Genomic DNA, 16,731 nt, shown 5'->3' with positions numbered 1-16,731 from the left:
ATAATTCCTTAGGTTTTTGTTTTTGTTTTAAAGATTTTTATTTTTTCCTTTTTCTCCCCAAAGCCCCCGGTACATAGTTGTATATTCTTCGTTGTGGGTCCTTCTAGTTGTGGCATGTGGGACGCTGCCTCAGCGTGGTTTGATGAGCAGTGCCATGTCCGCGCCCAGGATTCGAACCAACGAAACTCTGGGCTGCCTGCAGCAGAGCGCGTGAACCCAACCACTCGGCCACGGGGCCAGCCCCCTTAGGTTTTTGTTTTTAACAAAAGTAGCTTCATCTTTTCTGACTAAAAAAGTGATCCAAACAATAACATGGAATACTATGCAAGGTTTAAGAAGAGTAATGTAAATATACACTCACTAACATGGAACAAGATATATCCAGATATATGATTAAGTGAAAAAATTCAAGTTGCATAATAATATATTTAGTGTGATCCCACTTTTGAGAAAAATAAAAATTATGTACGTGCCATTATATTTCTATATATGAAGGAAAAGATCTGAAAGGACCAAAACATTCACAGTGGCTACTTCTAGAGATAGGATTTTGTAGGGTTGAGGGCATTCTTTCCCCTCTTACTTTATAAATTTTTCCTTGCTTGATTTTTAATTTCCCAGTTAGCATTTATAGAAACATGTGTGACCTTTGATCATGAATACAGTTTACAATTTTAAGTTCTATATGCTTGCTGTAAAAAAATTTCTGAACAAAGATGTAGATAGTAAGTAATTATCTATTACCCAGAGATGATTATTGTTGAGTTTGGTGTACATATTTTTCCACACTTATTCTTTGCACATCTAAACATATTTTTAAAGTGAAATCAAATTATGCATGCTGTTATACAAAGCAATTTTTTGTTTTCATTTAATATTTTGTGAATATCTTCCTATCCATATATACTACTTTATATGTCTACCTTACCTTAACAGTTCCATGGTATTCCATTCTATGATTGTGGCATAATTGTTTAACCACCTCACTATTGATTGTCTTTAAAGCTAGCTCCAGTTTTTCGCCATTTAAAATATTGCAATCAACAACTCTATATATGCTGCTTTGTCCATTTGTCCCATTATTTCTGAAAGTATTAAGCCCAAGGGATATCTCTATTTTTAAACATGTTGATATATATTATCAAATTGCCCTCAGAAATTGTATTCCACAGTATATTCTCTACAGCAATGAATGGGAATTCTTGTTTTCTTTCATCTTTACCAATTTTGAGTCTTTTAAATCTTTGCCAAACTGATAGGGAAAGAGTCCTTTTAGAGATGCATTTATTTGATTATTAGCAGAATGTTTTTTAACAGCTTTATTGAGATATAATTATCATACGATAAAATTCACTCTTTTAAAGTGTACAGTTCAGTGGTTTTTAATATATTCACAGAGTTGTGCAGCCATCACTATCTAATGTTAGAATATTTCCTTCACCCCCCCAAAAAAATACCCGTTAGCCATCACTCCCCATTGCACCCTCCCTTTAGCCACCAACAACCACTAGTCTGCTTTCTGTCTCTCTGGATTTGTCTTTTCTGGATATTTTATATAAATAGAATCATGCAGTATGTGGTCTTTTATGTATGGCTTCTTTCACTTTGCATAATGTTTTCAAGATTCATCCACGTTGTAGCATGTATCAGTATTCAAATAACTTTGCATTTTATCGCTGTACCACATTTTATCTATGCATCAACTGAAGGACATTTGGGTAGCAGAAGTATTTTTAAAGCAATGCAGTTAATAATGTCAAGGTGATTGTTACTTCACTATTGTAAAGACTCATTTTTTAGGAGCTTGGAGTAATCACACAGTAATTTTCATTTGTATCATGGTAAACCCAATGTTTTTTGCAGAAGTAGTGTAATTATTTTATAAATATTTGCTAACAGTGCAAATTCTAATTTTGGGATGTGGAACAGCTGATAAGCCAGTATGTCTAGTTACATTTTCCTCAAAATATGTAATGGATAAACTAAATACTCTCTAAACCAGTGCTGTCTGAGAGAACTTACTGTAAAAATGAAAATGCCCTTCTAATGCAGTAGTTGCATGGCTGTTGAGCACTTGAAATATGACCAGTGTTACTGAGGAACTGAATTTTTAGTTTTAATTAATTAAAATTTTTTTTCCCAAAGATTGGCCCTGAGCTAACATCTGTTGCCAATCTTCTTTTTCGCTTCTTCTTCTTCTTCTTCTCCTCCCCAAAGCCCCCCAGTAGATAGTTGTATATTCTAGTTGTAGGTCCTTCTAGTTCTGCTTTGTGGGATGCCGCTTCAGCATCCTTGATGAGCAGTGCTAGGTTGGTGCCCAGGATCCGAACAGCAAAACCCTGGACTACAACAGTGGAGCATGGGAACGTAACCACTTGGCCATGGGGCTGGCCCCTAATTTAACTTGAAAAAGCTCTATGTGGCTAATGGCTGCAAAATTGGATAGTGCACTCTAACCAAAAAGTGTTAGTGTAAGTAAATATCCCAGTTGCTAAAGCTTAAACACTTGGTAGTATGTACATAAGGGTATTGTTTAGCATGTTGGGGATGCCAGTTAGTAATATATTTCAGTTAATCACCAATTTAAATTCCTGCTTAGCTTGCTCTAAGATGCCTGGTATGAAGTAAACGTGGGGAAGCCACTATGGCTCTTAAGGGAAGAGGACCTAGAAGAAAGTCATGCCATCCATTTTTGGTGCCTAACTGAGATCTAAATGGATCACAGATTTTTCCTTTGTAGATAAACAAAAATTTTGGGGTGTTCCCACTGTAGTAAGAACAGCCAAATAGCCTTTTATTTCTCAGTTTTCTTATAGAATTGATGACTTTTTCAGAGTAGGTACCTTTTCTCATTGCTTTTCATAGAAGTTCTTTGTCCGTTCCAGCTTGCAGTAGTATCTATCTTATTTCTGAAGGGAAGATCTGTATTGGACAAATATTTTAAATAACCATTTCTGGAGAATTTTGGATGATAAGGTACCAAATAATCTGACTTTTACTGTATTAAGTCGGCCTTAAACACTTGTTTTCTCTAATTTAAAATTAGTGTTTCGAAACATGTAGTCTTTTCTTTCTTTCTTTTTTTTTGAGGAACATTAGCCCTGAGCTAACATCTGCTGCCAATCCTCCTCTTTTTGCTGAGGAAGACTGGCCCTGAGCTAACATCCATGCTCATCTTCCTCTACTTTAGATGTGGGACGGCTGCCACAGCATGGCTTGCCAAGAGGTGCCGTGTCTGTAGCCAGGATCCAAACCTGCAAACCCCAGGCCACCAAAGTGGAACGTGTGCACTTAACCGCTGCACCACTGGGCCAGCCCCTGGAATCTTTTCTATAGGCCACTATTTAATCCAAAAGAATTCACAATATTTTTAGCTTTGAGGGCCATCTGTGAGTAAAGCCACACCTGTATCTGTTACCAGCAGACTAACAGTCATACTTTGGGGTCATTTGACCTGATTACTGGGTTTTATTTTTTCCCAGTTCTTTTACTTACACTGTACTTTCTTTATGATTTTAGCTCTCTTCTCATAATTCTTTGCTTCAGTTTCTTTTTTCTGTAAAATTACAAATGGTAATACTGTTATTTGTCTCTTCCCTAAAAATGTAAACAGTGAGTTATTTATTAAGGATTTCATATCCTTTGAATAAGTATATTCTAGAGTGGCAACAGTGGTAAAGAACACTCAGGCTTTCTAAGCTTCTGATTCCTCATGTGTTAAACTGGAATAACAATATAATAATAATACCTTATTCATAGAGTAGTTGTGAAGATTAGGTGAAATAATAAAGGTAAACCACTTAACATAGTTTCTGGCATAAATTAAGTACTCAATGTTATGTTAATTAATATTAAGTAATAAATGTTTGTTACCACTACTGATGTTGTTATTGCTCTGGTTGTTTCTATTGGCTTATACAAAAGTTAAAAGTGAGGTTTTTCCAATGCTCCTAGTTACAAAATTCTTACACATAGTCTCTTTAGACCTTTATGTATTATCTATTATATTTTTATTCTTCTATTTTCACAATAAGAACTTTGTTCTTGTCTGTTAAAAAATGTTTTCTGTTCAATAGAATCATGTTTTCAGATAGCTACTCATTTTTATGGGTAAATTAAAAATTTATCATAAAACTTTTTATTACCTAAATATGTCTTTCTTTAAATTATGTTCAGAATACTGAAGTTGCATTTTTGGGGGAGACTCACCTAATTTTTTCACATTTTGTTTTGTAGGTAATTTTAACCAATCAGATGACAACAAAGATTGATAGAAATCAGGCCTTGCTAGTTCCTGCATTGGGTGGGTAATTAATCAAATAAGCATTTTTAGTTAAACACATTTTTTCCTCCCTCTTTCATTTGATGCTTGTTGAGTACTGTAAGCTCCACGAAAGCAGAGCCTGTATCTGTCTCGTTCACTGATAAATATAAACATGGAGCACAGTGCCCTTAGATACTAATTTTTCCTTTCAGTTATTTAGTAAACATTTATTGAACATCTATCTGGCAACTATTATATCAGGTTCTCAGCATATAAATATTTGTAAGATGACTCTTGCCCTCAGAAAGCTCAGTCTTAGGCAGGAGCATGGTGAATCCATTTAAATACAAGTCACACTACAGTGAATAGACTTATGAGTCTCTTCCTAACCTCTGTCATGGTTTTGTTTGAACACAATGCTTCAAGATTTATTTCTACTAAAATCTTTAAGAATATTCTGTCAGAATTTTTGCTTTTCTTCTGGTGTTTAGAAATGTGTCAGTAGGCCTGATGATATGAAAGACTGACAAGTATGTTGACTCAACGTATAAAGTTTTCTAAAAGCAAATAGAGGATGATCTGCAGTATTTCCATAGATAGGTAAAAATTTATTAATCTCAGGATGTTACCCATGTACAGGTTTTTTGAAACCAAGTGTACTCTCATTATATTAAATTAAGTAAAGTAAAACTGCATTTGGTCAGAGGAATTCTGAGAGACTTATGACCTAGTCAGTAAGACAACATACAACTATTATGGTTTTTTTCCCTCAGGGGAAAGCTGGGGACATGCTGCTACAATACGGCTTATTTTTCATTGGGACCAAAAGCAAAGGTCAGTATAGAACAAATTAAGGATTCTGAATATTGGGTTAATTACGCTGAACACTTAGTAGTTTCTTAGAGCCAGTCCAGTGCATGAGATCTACAGTGCCCCAGGAACTAAAGCTTTTGTGGCCTTCTCCTTGATCACCTAGAGCAAACATGGAAACATGTTGTTATACTACACGTTTAGCTCCATAGGAAATTCTTTGGAATAGTTAAATGATGGGGTGCACCTGAAATGAGTAGGTGGCCAAGGAATGCTACCTTCTAAAGCTCCTTGAAATCACGTACCATTTATTAGCCACACAGAAGGAGGTGGGTACTCTGTGTTCCTGGAAGGAATTGAAAGAAGAATAAAATCAAGACAAAAGGGAAACTTTTGAGGTTCACTTTAGGACTAATTTAGATGGACAATAGGATGGTTTTTTTAGTTGCTTATTATATTTCTTGTATGAAATTGTTTCTCTTTTTGTTTTCTTATCCTACTTTTGTCATCCAGTTACTTACCTGCCCTTCACAAGTATTGTTCTTTAAAATAAAACTATGGCAGCATGAAACCTTTGTTGTTTGTTTTTAAAGCTGCTGAGCAAGTGAACAAAGCGGTTTTCATTTTCTTTAAAATAGGCAATTGAAAGCTGTAGAGTCTTTTATTCTCTACTTCTAGAAATGTCGAATTTATGCCAGCCTCTCTGCTTTGAGATTAATTGGTATAACCTAGAGAACTAGGTTTGGAAATACTATAATAAAAATGGAAAATTGAGAAAGCGTGTGGGCAAAGATGGAAAAAAGGGTTGCTTAAATACATATTGGGTCTGGGCAGTGATATTTCCTTTTTTTTTTTTGAGGAAGATTAGCCCTGAGCTAACTACTGCCAATCCTCCTCTTTTTGCTGAGGAAGACTGGCCCTCAGCGAACATCCATGCCCATCTTCCTCTACTTTATACGTGGGACGCCTACCACAGCATGGCTTTTTGCCAAGCAGTGCCATGTCCGCACCCGGGATCTGAACCCGTGAACCCCAGGCCGCAGAGAAACAGAATGTGTGAACTTAACCGCTACACCACCGGGCCGGCCCCTATCTCCATTTTTTTGTTCTTCTACAAACTGAAAAACATCATGCCTGACCAAGTTAAGTTTTACTGACTGAGCTCTAGCAGAACCGATCACACTTACATAAATTTTTTGCAGCTAATTCATGCGGTTTGTGTCTCTTTTAAAGATGGCATTTCCAAAGAGCTCAGGTAACTCTTTTTTTTTTCCTAATACACAGTGCTTTACAATTGACTCCCACCCCCACCCCCAATTCTGTAAATAAGTCGTTGTATAGTGTGAATTCTTTTCTCAGCAACAAACCCTATTGTAAAGATTTGGCAACAGTTCTCCAGATGAGAGTCTTTTGAACACATTGCTTATACTTTCCCAGATTTTGGTTTTCTGTAAAGTGCATCCCACTATTTAATGTTCTTAGGAATTCCCCTTAAGCTAGTATATCATAGTAGTCTTCCACTTTGATTCTCCTATTAAATACTCACTAATAGAATAAATCTAAGAAATAAGAAAAATAAAAGGAGCAGAGCAAGATGTTTCATTTTTTTATGTATTCATCAGAAGGAGAAGCTTCCTTCTTTGTCAAATTCAAAAAGTTAGCATTCGTTAGGTACCTGTGAGATCAGAAAATCATGGTTACTTTTTAAGAGTTAACCATTTTATGACTTAAGCTTCTTTTTTTTTTTTGAAAGTTTTTTTTTTTTCCTTTTTCTCCCAAAGCCCTCCAATACATAGTTGTGTATTTTTTAGTTGTGGGTCCTTCTAGTTGTGGCATGTGGGATGCCGCCTCAGCATGGCCTGATGAGCGGTGCCATGTCCGCGCCCAGGATCTGAACCAGTGCAATCCTGGGCCCCTGAAGCGGAGCACACAGACTTAACCACTCGGCCATGGGGCCAGCCGCTGACTTGAGCTTCTTACTTATCCTTCCCAAGAAATTAGAGAATGGTATAGAACACTAACATTGAATAGATAGATTTAGGGGAAATCTGTTCTATAAAAATTTTCGTGTATCCCACACTGTCATTTCAGTGCATGCTTGCTTGTGTTTAATTGGGCACTTTGTATACAACATTTCATATAATCCCTTCAATAACTCTTTGAAGAATCTACACCTATGGTCATTAACAGTGAGAAGACCAAGGCCCAGAAAGATTAAGTAGTAAATAATTGCTACCATTTATTGAATATTTATTAACTGTTCTTTGTTGTGCTAAGCACTGTGTGTGTGTTTGTATACGTGTGTGTGTGTGTGTGTATGTGTTTGTGTCTGTATATATTATTTCATTTTATTTTCCAAATAACTCTATGGAATAGGTAGTAGTATCTACATTTTATAGCTGACTCTATAATAGAGTCCATTCCTTTTCTCCTATAATGGCTGTTTCTAGTATTCATTGATTGCCAGCAGATCTAAAGGTATAGCTCTAATCCTCTTTTTTGGTAAAATCCTTTTTCTCCAAACTTCTTTTTTTCCCACAATCTGTAGATATATGGTCAGGAATGTGCATACTTTGTTATAATCAGAATAAGTTGGCCTCATTTAATAGAATTAAAATAGTTTTGTTCTTCATTGTTTGAAACCGGATACCTTTAAGTCATTCAAGTTGCATGAAATCTTGTATGCGTTTTAAAATTTAGTTTATCTTGAAAGGATGGAAATAGAACTTCATACTAGGGGAAAATAGTTATAAAAATGAACACTTCCAGTTTGAGCAGAAAACTAAAAACCTTGACTAGCCAAATTTATATTGACATTTAACCTAAGTGTCTTACCTCATGCCCCATCCTTCACCAGAAACACCTGATTTTTACTCTGACTAATGATGGAATAACATTCCAACTGTTACTAAACGAATTAACTTTTGTCTCTGTCTTGTATATTGTGTGGGTTTTCCTCCAATTTGCATATTCATGATAATATGAGGCCGAGATTGTTCGGAATTATACTACTCTTTGCCAAGAAGATCTGGTGGTAGAGTGGAGTAATATATCAACACCCCCACACAATGTTTCATATGTGTGCTCAGCTTTAGAGCACAAATTGTGCTTCTGTCTTGTTTCTTCCTGACCCAAACTATGTAGTTCAGCCATATGTTAAGCTTCATCTCTTCTGGGGCCATGAGCCAAGTGATTCTTTGGTTTAGTTTGTTGTATAAAAAGATCTCTCAAGATGCAGACATGAAATAAGAAAATTTTATTTTTACTGATAAATTTGAGGAAGATTTTCAACCTGAATGCTTAATGCCCATTTGACTTTAGGATTCTTAATAAACATGTAAATGCTTCTTAAAAGCTTAGTTACTTTTTAATAATTTTCTCAGAAAAGTCAGATGCACTAGGTACCTTTTTGGCCATATGGTGATATGGGGTGATTTAGATACTAGTTTTTGAGAGAGTTTGCTGATTTTTATTTTATTGAATCAAAAAAAGGGAGTGATTTTTTTTTTTTAGTAAGGTGGGTTAAAATACACCATGCCCCTATTTTCTGTTATATTTTGCATTAAAGATAGAATATCAACCCTAAAGCAGTATAAAGATGTATAATCTCACTCCCTAACACCACTATTCTTGTATTACATATTACTTAGCAGTTGTTTTATTTATGTATATAGTTATAATTATAAAATATATGACATTTTAGTTTCTACTGTTTTTATCCTGAAAGTATAAACCTAAAGCATGAAGCTAATGGACCATGGTCTCTGATTGCTTCTCTTTTGATTTGTGCCAGAGCAGAGGAGCAATTTCAAAATTAAGAGAGTAAAAGGGTCATAAATCAAGATGTCTTTTTTGAATTGTCTTCCAAAACAAATCAACATTGTATTATATGTAAATAAATGACCCTTTTAATTCTGGGAGTCTGTGATTTTCCTCTAAGTTAGAATCTGCATTTTCTGCAGTTATATTAGAGTTTTTAAAAATTGTGGTAAAGTATACATAGCATTAAATTTACCATTTTAACCATTTAAAGTGTACAGTTGAGTGGCGTGAAGTGCTTTTACATCATTGTGCAGTCATCACCACCATCTCCAGAACTTTTTCATCTTCCCAAACTGAAACTCCATACCCATTAGACACTAGCTCACCATTCTCCCCTCCAACCAGCCTCTGGCAACCACCATTCTACCTTCTGTGTCTATGAATTTAACTACTCTAGGCACCTCATGTAGGTGGAATCATACAGTATTTGTCCTATTGTGACTGGCTTTGTTTCACTTAGCATAATGTCTTCAGGTTCATTGTAGCGTGTGTCAGAATTTCTAAGACTGAATAATATTCCCTTGTATGTATATACCACATTTTGTTTATCTTTCTTCTGTCAGACACTTGGGTTCCTTCTACCTTTTGGCTATTGTGAATAAATTATGTCAGTTTTAAAGTAATTTTAAAAGGCACTTCAAAAGTTTTTGCTTATATTTGTTGCTGTTATGGTATTTGAACTTAGTTAATAAGAGCTTGGAGTTTTATTTCTCAACTACTTTCAGCTTTCAGTTTTATATTATTTACTTTGTAGAGTACATAATAAAATCCTACCTAAACAGACCTTGTTCTGTCATGACAGTGATTTTTCTGGACATAATCATTTTGAAAGAATGTGTCTTCCTGGCTTATTTGTATTAGTATAATATGAGTGTGTGTTCCTCATTTATATTCCAAGAAATCATCTTAATACTTATGTTAGAACACAAAAAATACACAATTACTGCAGAAAATTTGGAAGATATAAACAAGAAAACAACCTTTACCTTGTATTGACAACTTAACTTTTTTATTGTAGTCTGCTAGTAATTTTTCGACATATGTGTGTATACACACTTGTGGGATCGTGCAGTGTAACTTTTACTTAATATATTATTTTTCTATCATAAATATTTTCTCCCACTTTATTTACTTAAGCATAAATAGTATCTTGTCATGTATAAAATAATTTATTTGAATTGGACTTTTAGGTTGCTTTAAAATTTCATTTATGTAAAGAACTCTGTTGATATTATTACATGCATACATATAGCTGTTGTTAGAAGGGAGTGGTTTCTATATTTCTTTGCTTTCTCTGTCCTTAGAGAACAAGTAATAGAATTATAGTAAAAAACTATAGATTTAAATTATGAAATTAGTCATCTGAACTTATTAATTACAATCATGTGTCTGTGTATGTTTATTCTTTTTCTCTAAGCAGGTTGGCAACATTGTACAAATCACCAAGCCAGAAGGAATCTGCAGTACTGTTTCAAATCACAGTCAGTATTATTTGATTAGAGTGCATTTTGGTGTTGGTGGGCAGTAATTATCTGAAGAGAACATTTACAAATTGCCTTTGTTAACTTCTGTAGGCAGCAAGCATATTTGAGGACAGCTTTTGATACTTAGAATGTTATTCCCAAAATAGTAGTATATATACAGAATACTCTAGTCACAATTGGACTGAAATTTATTCTTAAGAACAGAGGAAATACTTATTTGTAGGGTAGTGTGTTCCATGCCATATGTAATGTCAGGATATTAAAGATTTTAAAAGTGAAAGTCGTTAAAGATTTTCAGAAAAGAAAAAATACCAACGTTACTCATTTTGGTCTATAGATATTACAGATCTATTGTGGCCACCAAATATATCTCGCTTTAAAATGTTAATTTTTTCTGTAATTTTGCATCATTAGAACAGACATTTTTGGCTGAAATACACATATTTATCAATAGTGTCAAACCAAATATATTCTTGGCATCTCTTTTTTTAAGGACAAAAACAGAAATAGAGATTCTGAAACTGAATTATCTACTTAGTTTTTGCACTCTCCAGGTACATTTAATTGGAAAACTTTAGAGTATTTAATTGTGAAAATAAATTTGTAAAGAGCCCTTAAGTAATTAGTACATGTTACTTCCTTTCAGCTCTTCCAGTAGAGCCACCATAAAGTTTGTTAGGATTGTCTTTTAGAGAACATTTTTATAACACAATGTTATTTCTGTGTGTTTCTATGTGTATGTATAAACAAATAGATATAAAATACTCTAGATATAAAATACTCCAGTGCAGCCCTGACCTGGATACCTATCGATGAGGTTTATCCTCTTTAGGCACAGTGGTTGATAACTTCTATCCTGAGAATAAAGTAGCTCTCCTATTAATTACTTTAAAATATTAGAAAACCAATCATTATTTTAGATGTTCTAAAAGCATACTTGTATATTTTTTCATCTTGCAGCCTCAAGGATTTAGAGATGCTGTTGTTGCTACTTCATGTTCATTGCAAACAGAAGGTTCATTGAATTACCGGAAACGGTCACGAGAATCAGAGGAAGAACAGGAATCCAAAGACTAGTCTCAAAGTATACAAATGTATTGATGCTGTGAGATAAATGTATACAAGTAGTAGACTTATTAAAATATAAATACACACTATGGCATGAATGAATCAGGAATATATGAAATGAGTGGGAAAAATACTTAATGAATATGATGTTATGAAAGAGTTTTTCTAAAGCGGTGTTCTATAATTAAATTTTGCCCTGTTTTCATTTTTAGTATCATTCAGTAGAGATGATACAGGTATTGTATTATGCTTATCTCATGTGGCCAATATGAATTTACTATTCAGACTTTTGTTTCCTCCCTCTTTTGCTAATTGCCCAGAAATTGCTAGGAAGAAAAGATATTTTTCACATTCCTATTTTATTCTCCTCTTTAAATATAGCTTTGATAATTCTTAAAAATGACCCATTTTTCTATTAGAAATAATCAACAACTACAGCAAAGTAGCAGGGTATAAAATTAACGTGCATAAATCAGTAGCATTTCTATACACTAACAATGAACTAACAGAAAAAGAACTCAAGAACTCAATCCTATTCACAATCGCAATGAAAAGAATAAAATACCTTGGGATAAACTTAACCAAGGAAGTGAAGGATCTATACAATGAAAACTACAAGACTTTCTTAAAAGAAATTGACGATGACATAAAGAGATGGAAAGACATTCCATGCACATGGATTGGAAGAATAAACATTAAAATGTCCATACTACCTAAAGCAATCTACAGATTCAATGCTATCCCAATCAGAATCCCAAGAACATTCTTCACAGAAATTGAACAAACAATCCTAAAATTCATATGGGGCAACAAAAGACCGCGAATTGCTAAAGCAATCCTGAGCAAGAAAAACAAAGCCAGCGGAATCACAATCCCCGATTTCAAAACATACTACAAAGCTACAGTGATCAAAACAGCATGGCACTGGTACAAAAACAGGTCCACAGATCAATGGAACAGAATTGAAAGCCCAGAGATAAAACCACACATCTATGGACAGCTAATCTTCGACAAAGGAGCAGAGGGCCTACAATGGAGAAAAGAAAGTCTCTTCAACAAATGGTGCTGGGAAAACTGGACAGCCATATGCAAAAGATTGAAAATTGACCATTCTTTTTCACCACACACCAAAATAAACTCAAAATGGATCAAAGACCTAAAGATTAGGCCTGAGACAATAAGTCTTTTGGAAGAGAATATAGGCAGTACGCTCTTCGACATCAGTTTCAAAAGAATCTTTTCGGACACTGTAACTCCTCAGTTGAGGGAAACAATAGAAAGAATAAACAAATGGGACTTCATCAGACTAAAGAGCTTCTTCAAGGCAAGGGAAAACAGGATTGAAACAAAAAAACAGCTCACTAATTGGGAAAAAATATTTACAAGCCACTTATCTGACAAAGGGTTAATCTCCATAATATACAAAGAACTCACACTGCTTAACAACAAAAAAACAAACAACCAGATCAAAAAATGGGCAGAGGACATGAACAGACATTTCTCAAAAGAAGATATGAATATGGCCAGTAGACACATGAAAAGATGTTCATCATCGCTAATCATCAGGGAAATGCAAATCAAAACTACACTAAGATATCACCTTACCCCCGTTAGATTGGCAAAAACATCCAAAACCAAGAGCGACAAATGTTGGAGAGGTTGTGGAGAAAAAGGAACCCTCATACACTGTTGGTGGGAATGCAAACTGGTACAGCCACTATGGAAAACAGTATGGAGATTTCTCAAAAAGTTAAAAATAGAAATACCCTATGACCCAGCCATCCCATTACTGGGTATCTATCCTAAGAACCTGATAGCAGAAATCTCAAGAGTCCGTTGCACCCCTATGTTCCTCGCAGCATTATTTACAATAGCCAAGACGTGGAACCAGCCTACATGCCCAGAAACTGATGATTGGATAAAGAAGATGTGGTATATATACACAATGGAATACTACTCAGCGATAAAAAAAGACAAAATTGGCCCATTCACAGCAACGTGGATGGACCTCGAGGGTATTATGTTAAGCGAAATAAGCCAGTCAGAGAAAGACGAACTCTATATGACTCCACTCATAGGTGGAAGTTAGTATATTGATAAGGAGATCTGATCGGTGGTTACCAGGGAAAAGGGGGGGTGGGGGGAGGGCACAAAGGGGGAAGTGGTGTACCCACAACATGACTAACAAAAATGTACAACTGAAATCTCACAAGGTTGTAATCTATCATAACATTAATAAAAAAAAAAAATGACCCATTTTTACTATTATAAAGAAAGGCTAGCACCATGAGTCAGCATGTCATTATATTCAGTTTTATGGGTAGTATACAAATTTTAGTTGACCAGTCTGGTTTTAGTGATCCCAATCCTAAAATCTAAGCTATTTGTTTATTATTTATGTTATTTTTTAATGTTAAAGGAGGGAATTTGGAGCTGTTACCCCATCAAGAAATTGTCTGGAACATTTATCTTCCAGAATAGTCAAGTTGATAAGCTCACAGTTAGTTGTTTCTACATTTTTGAAATAAGGTGTATTGACCTTTTCCTTTAATAATCTCAATATTGCTTGAATAAGTTAAAAATTTGGATTCTTGAATGGTTTCGAAATCATCTAAGAATGTTTTGGCACCTGGTTCTTTTTTATTTTTAAAGATTGGCACCTGAGCTAACATCTGTTGCCACTTCTTTTTTTTTTCTTCTCCCCAAAGTCCCCCAGTACATAGTTGTATCTTCTAGTTGTAAGTTGTTCTAGCTCTGCTATGTGGGACGCTGCCTTAGCATGGCCTGATGAGTGGTGCTGGGTCCTCACCCAAGATCCGAACCGGTGAAACGCTGGCCCGCCGAAGCAGAGCACGCAAACTTAACCACTCTGCCATGGGGCTGGCCCCTACTTGGTTCTTCTTAGGAACCTCTCAGTTCATTCATAGAATTTACTTTGATTCCCAGTAGAAGAAAATTATTTAAGTAACTTAATATTGTGTACTGTGACAGGCATATTTTCCAGATTTTAGTGGTGGTATTTCCTGTGTCAGATTGAAAACTAAAATTTATAAAATTTTAAACACATAATTATTCTGTAATTTACTATACATAGAATAACCATAGTTGGTCAGGGCTTTTTTGAGAGTGAAAGTGGGTACTGTTAACAATTATACGAGGACAGTGGATGTAAACTGGGCCTGTCCCGGGCAAATCAGGCATATGGTCATCCTAATTATGTAGGAATAATTTCAAATGACTAGTTTAGGATGACTGATTGTAACTACTTTATTTTTATTTTATTTTATTAAAAATTTTTTTTCTTCTTCTCCCCAAAGCCCCCCAGTACATAGTTGTATATTCTAGTTGTAGGTCCTTCTGGTTCTGCTATGTGTGACGCCGCCTCAGCATGGCTTGATTAGCGGTGCCATGTCCGCACCCAGGATCCGAACCAGCAAAACCCTGGGCCACTGAAGTGGAGCACATGAACCCAACCACTTGGCCACAGGGCTGGTCCCTAACTATTTTATTTTTGAGGGCTTTAAGGTATATATTTTTATTATAATTAATGCAGTCATTATAAAGAATTACCCATCATTTTATATTCTATTTGCTCAGATCATAACATCAAGAGAGGGAGGAGTCATAAGTGATAAATATCAGTGTTACCAGGCATAAGATATTGTAGAATATCATTTTATTAAGTGTTAGAACGCTGTACTTTAAAGAACTGTCCCTGAATATAAAGTTTTTTTGTATGTGACTCTTTTTAAATAAAATTTACATACCATAGCCTTCCAAAGTTGTTGCTATTGCTGAAAAGAATTTATTTTTTGAGTTATAATATACACTTAAATCTTAGTCTGCATGGACTGCAATAACAAAATACCATAGACTTAAACAACAGAGTTTTCTCACAGTATTAGAGGCTAGAAGTCTGAGATGAGTGTGCCAGCATGGTCTGGTTCTGGTGAAGGTTCTCTTTTTTGCTTGCAGACAGCTGCCTTCTTGCTGTGTGCTCAGAAGGCCTTTCCTCAGTGGATGCACATGGAGAGAGAGATCTTTCTCTCTTCATTTTATAAAGCCCCAATCCTATCAGATTAGGATTCCACCTTTATGACCTCATTTAACATTATTTACCTCCTAAAAGCCCTATTGCCAAATACAGTCAGTCATATTGGAGGTTAGGGTTTCAACATGTGAATTTTGGGGAGGACATAATTCTCTCCATAGCATTCTGCTCCTGACCCCTCAAAATTCATGTCCTTCTCACATGCAAAATATATTCATTCCATCCCCACAGCCCCAAAAGTCTTAACTCATTCCAGCATCAATTCTGAAGTTCAAAGTCTCATTTAAATATCCTTTAAATCATATATGGGGTGAGATTCAAGGTACAATTCTTTCTGAGGCATAATTCCTCTTCATCCGTGAACCTGTGAAACCAAAGTGTTTCCAAAATACGATGGTGAGACAGTGGTAGGACAGACATTCCCAATCTAAAAGGAAGAAATCAGATGGAAGAAAAGATTGATGGGTCCCAAGTAAGTCCAAAACTTAGCAAGGCAAATTCCATTAAATCTTAAGGCTTGACAATAATCCTCTTTGGTTTGATACTCTGCCTTCCAGGCCCACTGGAGTGTCAGCATCACCCCCTACAGCTCTAGGCAGGAGACCTACTCCCAGGGTCTGCTGGGAGGTCCTGCCCCTCATGGCCTCTGGCAGAGGCCATCTGGCCTGTTGAAACTGAGGCGTAGTCCTGATGACCCCTGAATCACCTTCAGGGTCATTTTTCACTTTTTTCTTTCTTTTTTTTCTTTTTCTTTTTTTTTTTTTTTTGAGGAAGATTAGCCCTGTGCTAACATCTGCCAATCCTCCTCTTTTTGCTAAGGAAGATAGGCCCTGAGCTAACATCCATGCCCATCTTCCTCTACTTTATATGTGGGACGCCTGCCACAGCATGGCTTGACAAGTGGTACATAGGTCCACACCCAGGATCTGAGCTGGCAAACCCCGGGCCGCTGAATCGGAACATGTGAACTTAACCACTACAGCACCGGCTGGCCCCTCATTTTTTGCTTTTTCCTGAAGAGTTTTTCTCACTTTTCTTAAAGAATAGCGTGTTTACTGCAAAATAGCTATATCCAGTCCTGTCACATTCAAGAAGTCCAACAGCCAGCCTTCATTTTGTCCCGTCTCCATCCCCATCAGTTCAAACTGTCATTGTTTCTGCTCATATAATCCCATAAATTATTTATAGAGTGATGGTCTAGGCACACACTGGGTGTTCTCTTCAGAGCAGCT

At 35.7% G+C, this 16,731-nt stretch overlaps 1 protein-coding gene across 4 annotated transcripts in view; it reads left to right on the top strand.

Moving 5' to 3' along the window:
* Window positions 1–15,226, top strand: part of RAD51C (RAD51 paralog C) — a 32,840-nt gene extending 17,614 nt beyond the window's left edge. The window contains exons 6-9 of one of the 4 annotated variants that reach the window (XM_014826751.3): window positions 4,237–4,303; window positions 5,038–5,098; window positions 10,317–10,377; window positions 11,341–15,226. In XM_014826751.3, the coding sequence (XP_014682237.1) occupies window positions 4,237–4,303; window positions 5,038–5,098; window positions 10,317–10,377; window positions 11,341–11,457 (306 nt within the window). In that variant the 3' untranslated portion in view covers window positions 11,458–15,226. Of the gene's footprint in view, window positions 1–4,236; window positions 4,304–5,037; window positions 5,099–5,937; window positions 6,330–10,316; window positions 10,378–11,340 lie in introns of those variants that run through there. The other 3 variants (XM_044744737.2, XM_014826755.3, XM_044744738.2) reach the window with 3 other exon arrangements.
* The last annotated feature ends 1,505 nt before the right edge of the window (window positions 15,227–16,731 follow it).

The sequence above is a fragment of the Equus asinus genome, chromosome 13 (genome assembly GCF_041296235.1).
Source record: "Equus asinus isolate D_3611 breed Donkey chromosome 13, EquAss-T2T_v2, whole genome shotgun sequence".
Lineage (NCBI taxonomy): Eukaryota > Metazoa > Chordata > Mammalia > Perissodactyla > Equidae > Equus > Equus asinus.
This window is presented reverse-complemented; position numbering and strand designations above follow the sequence as displayed.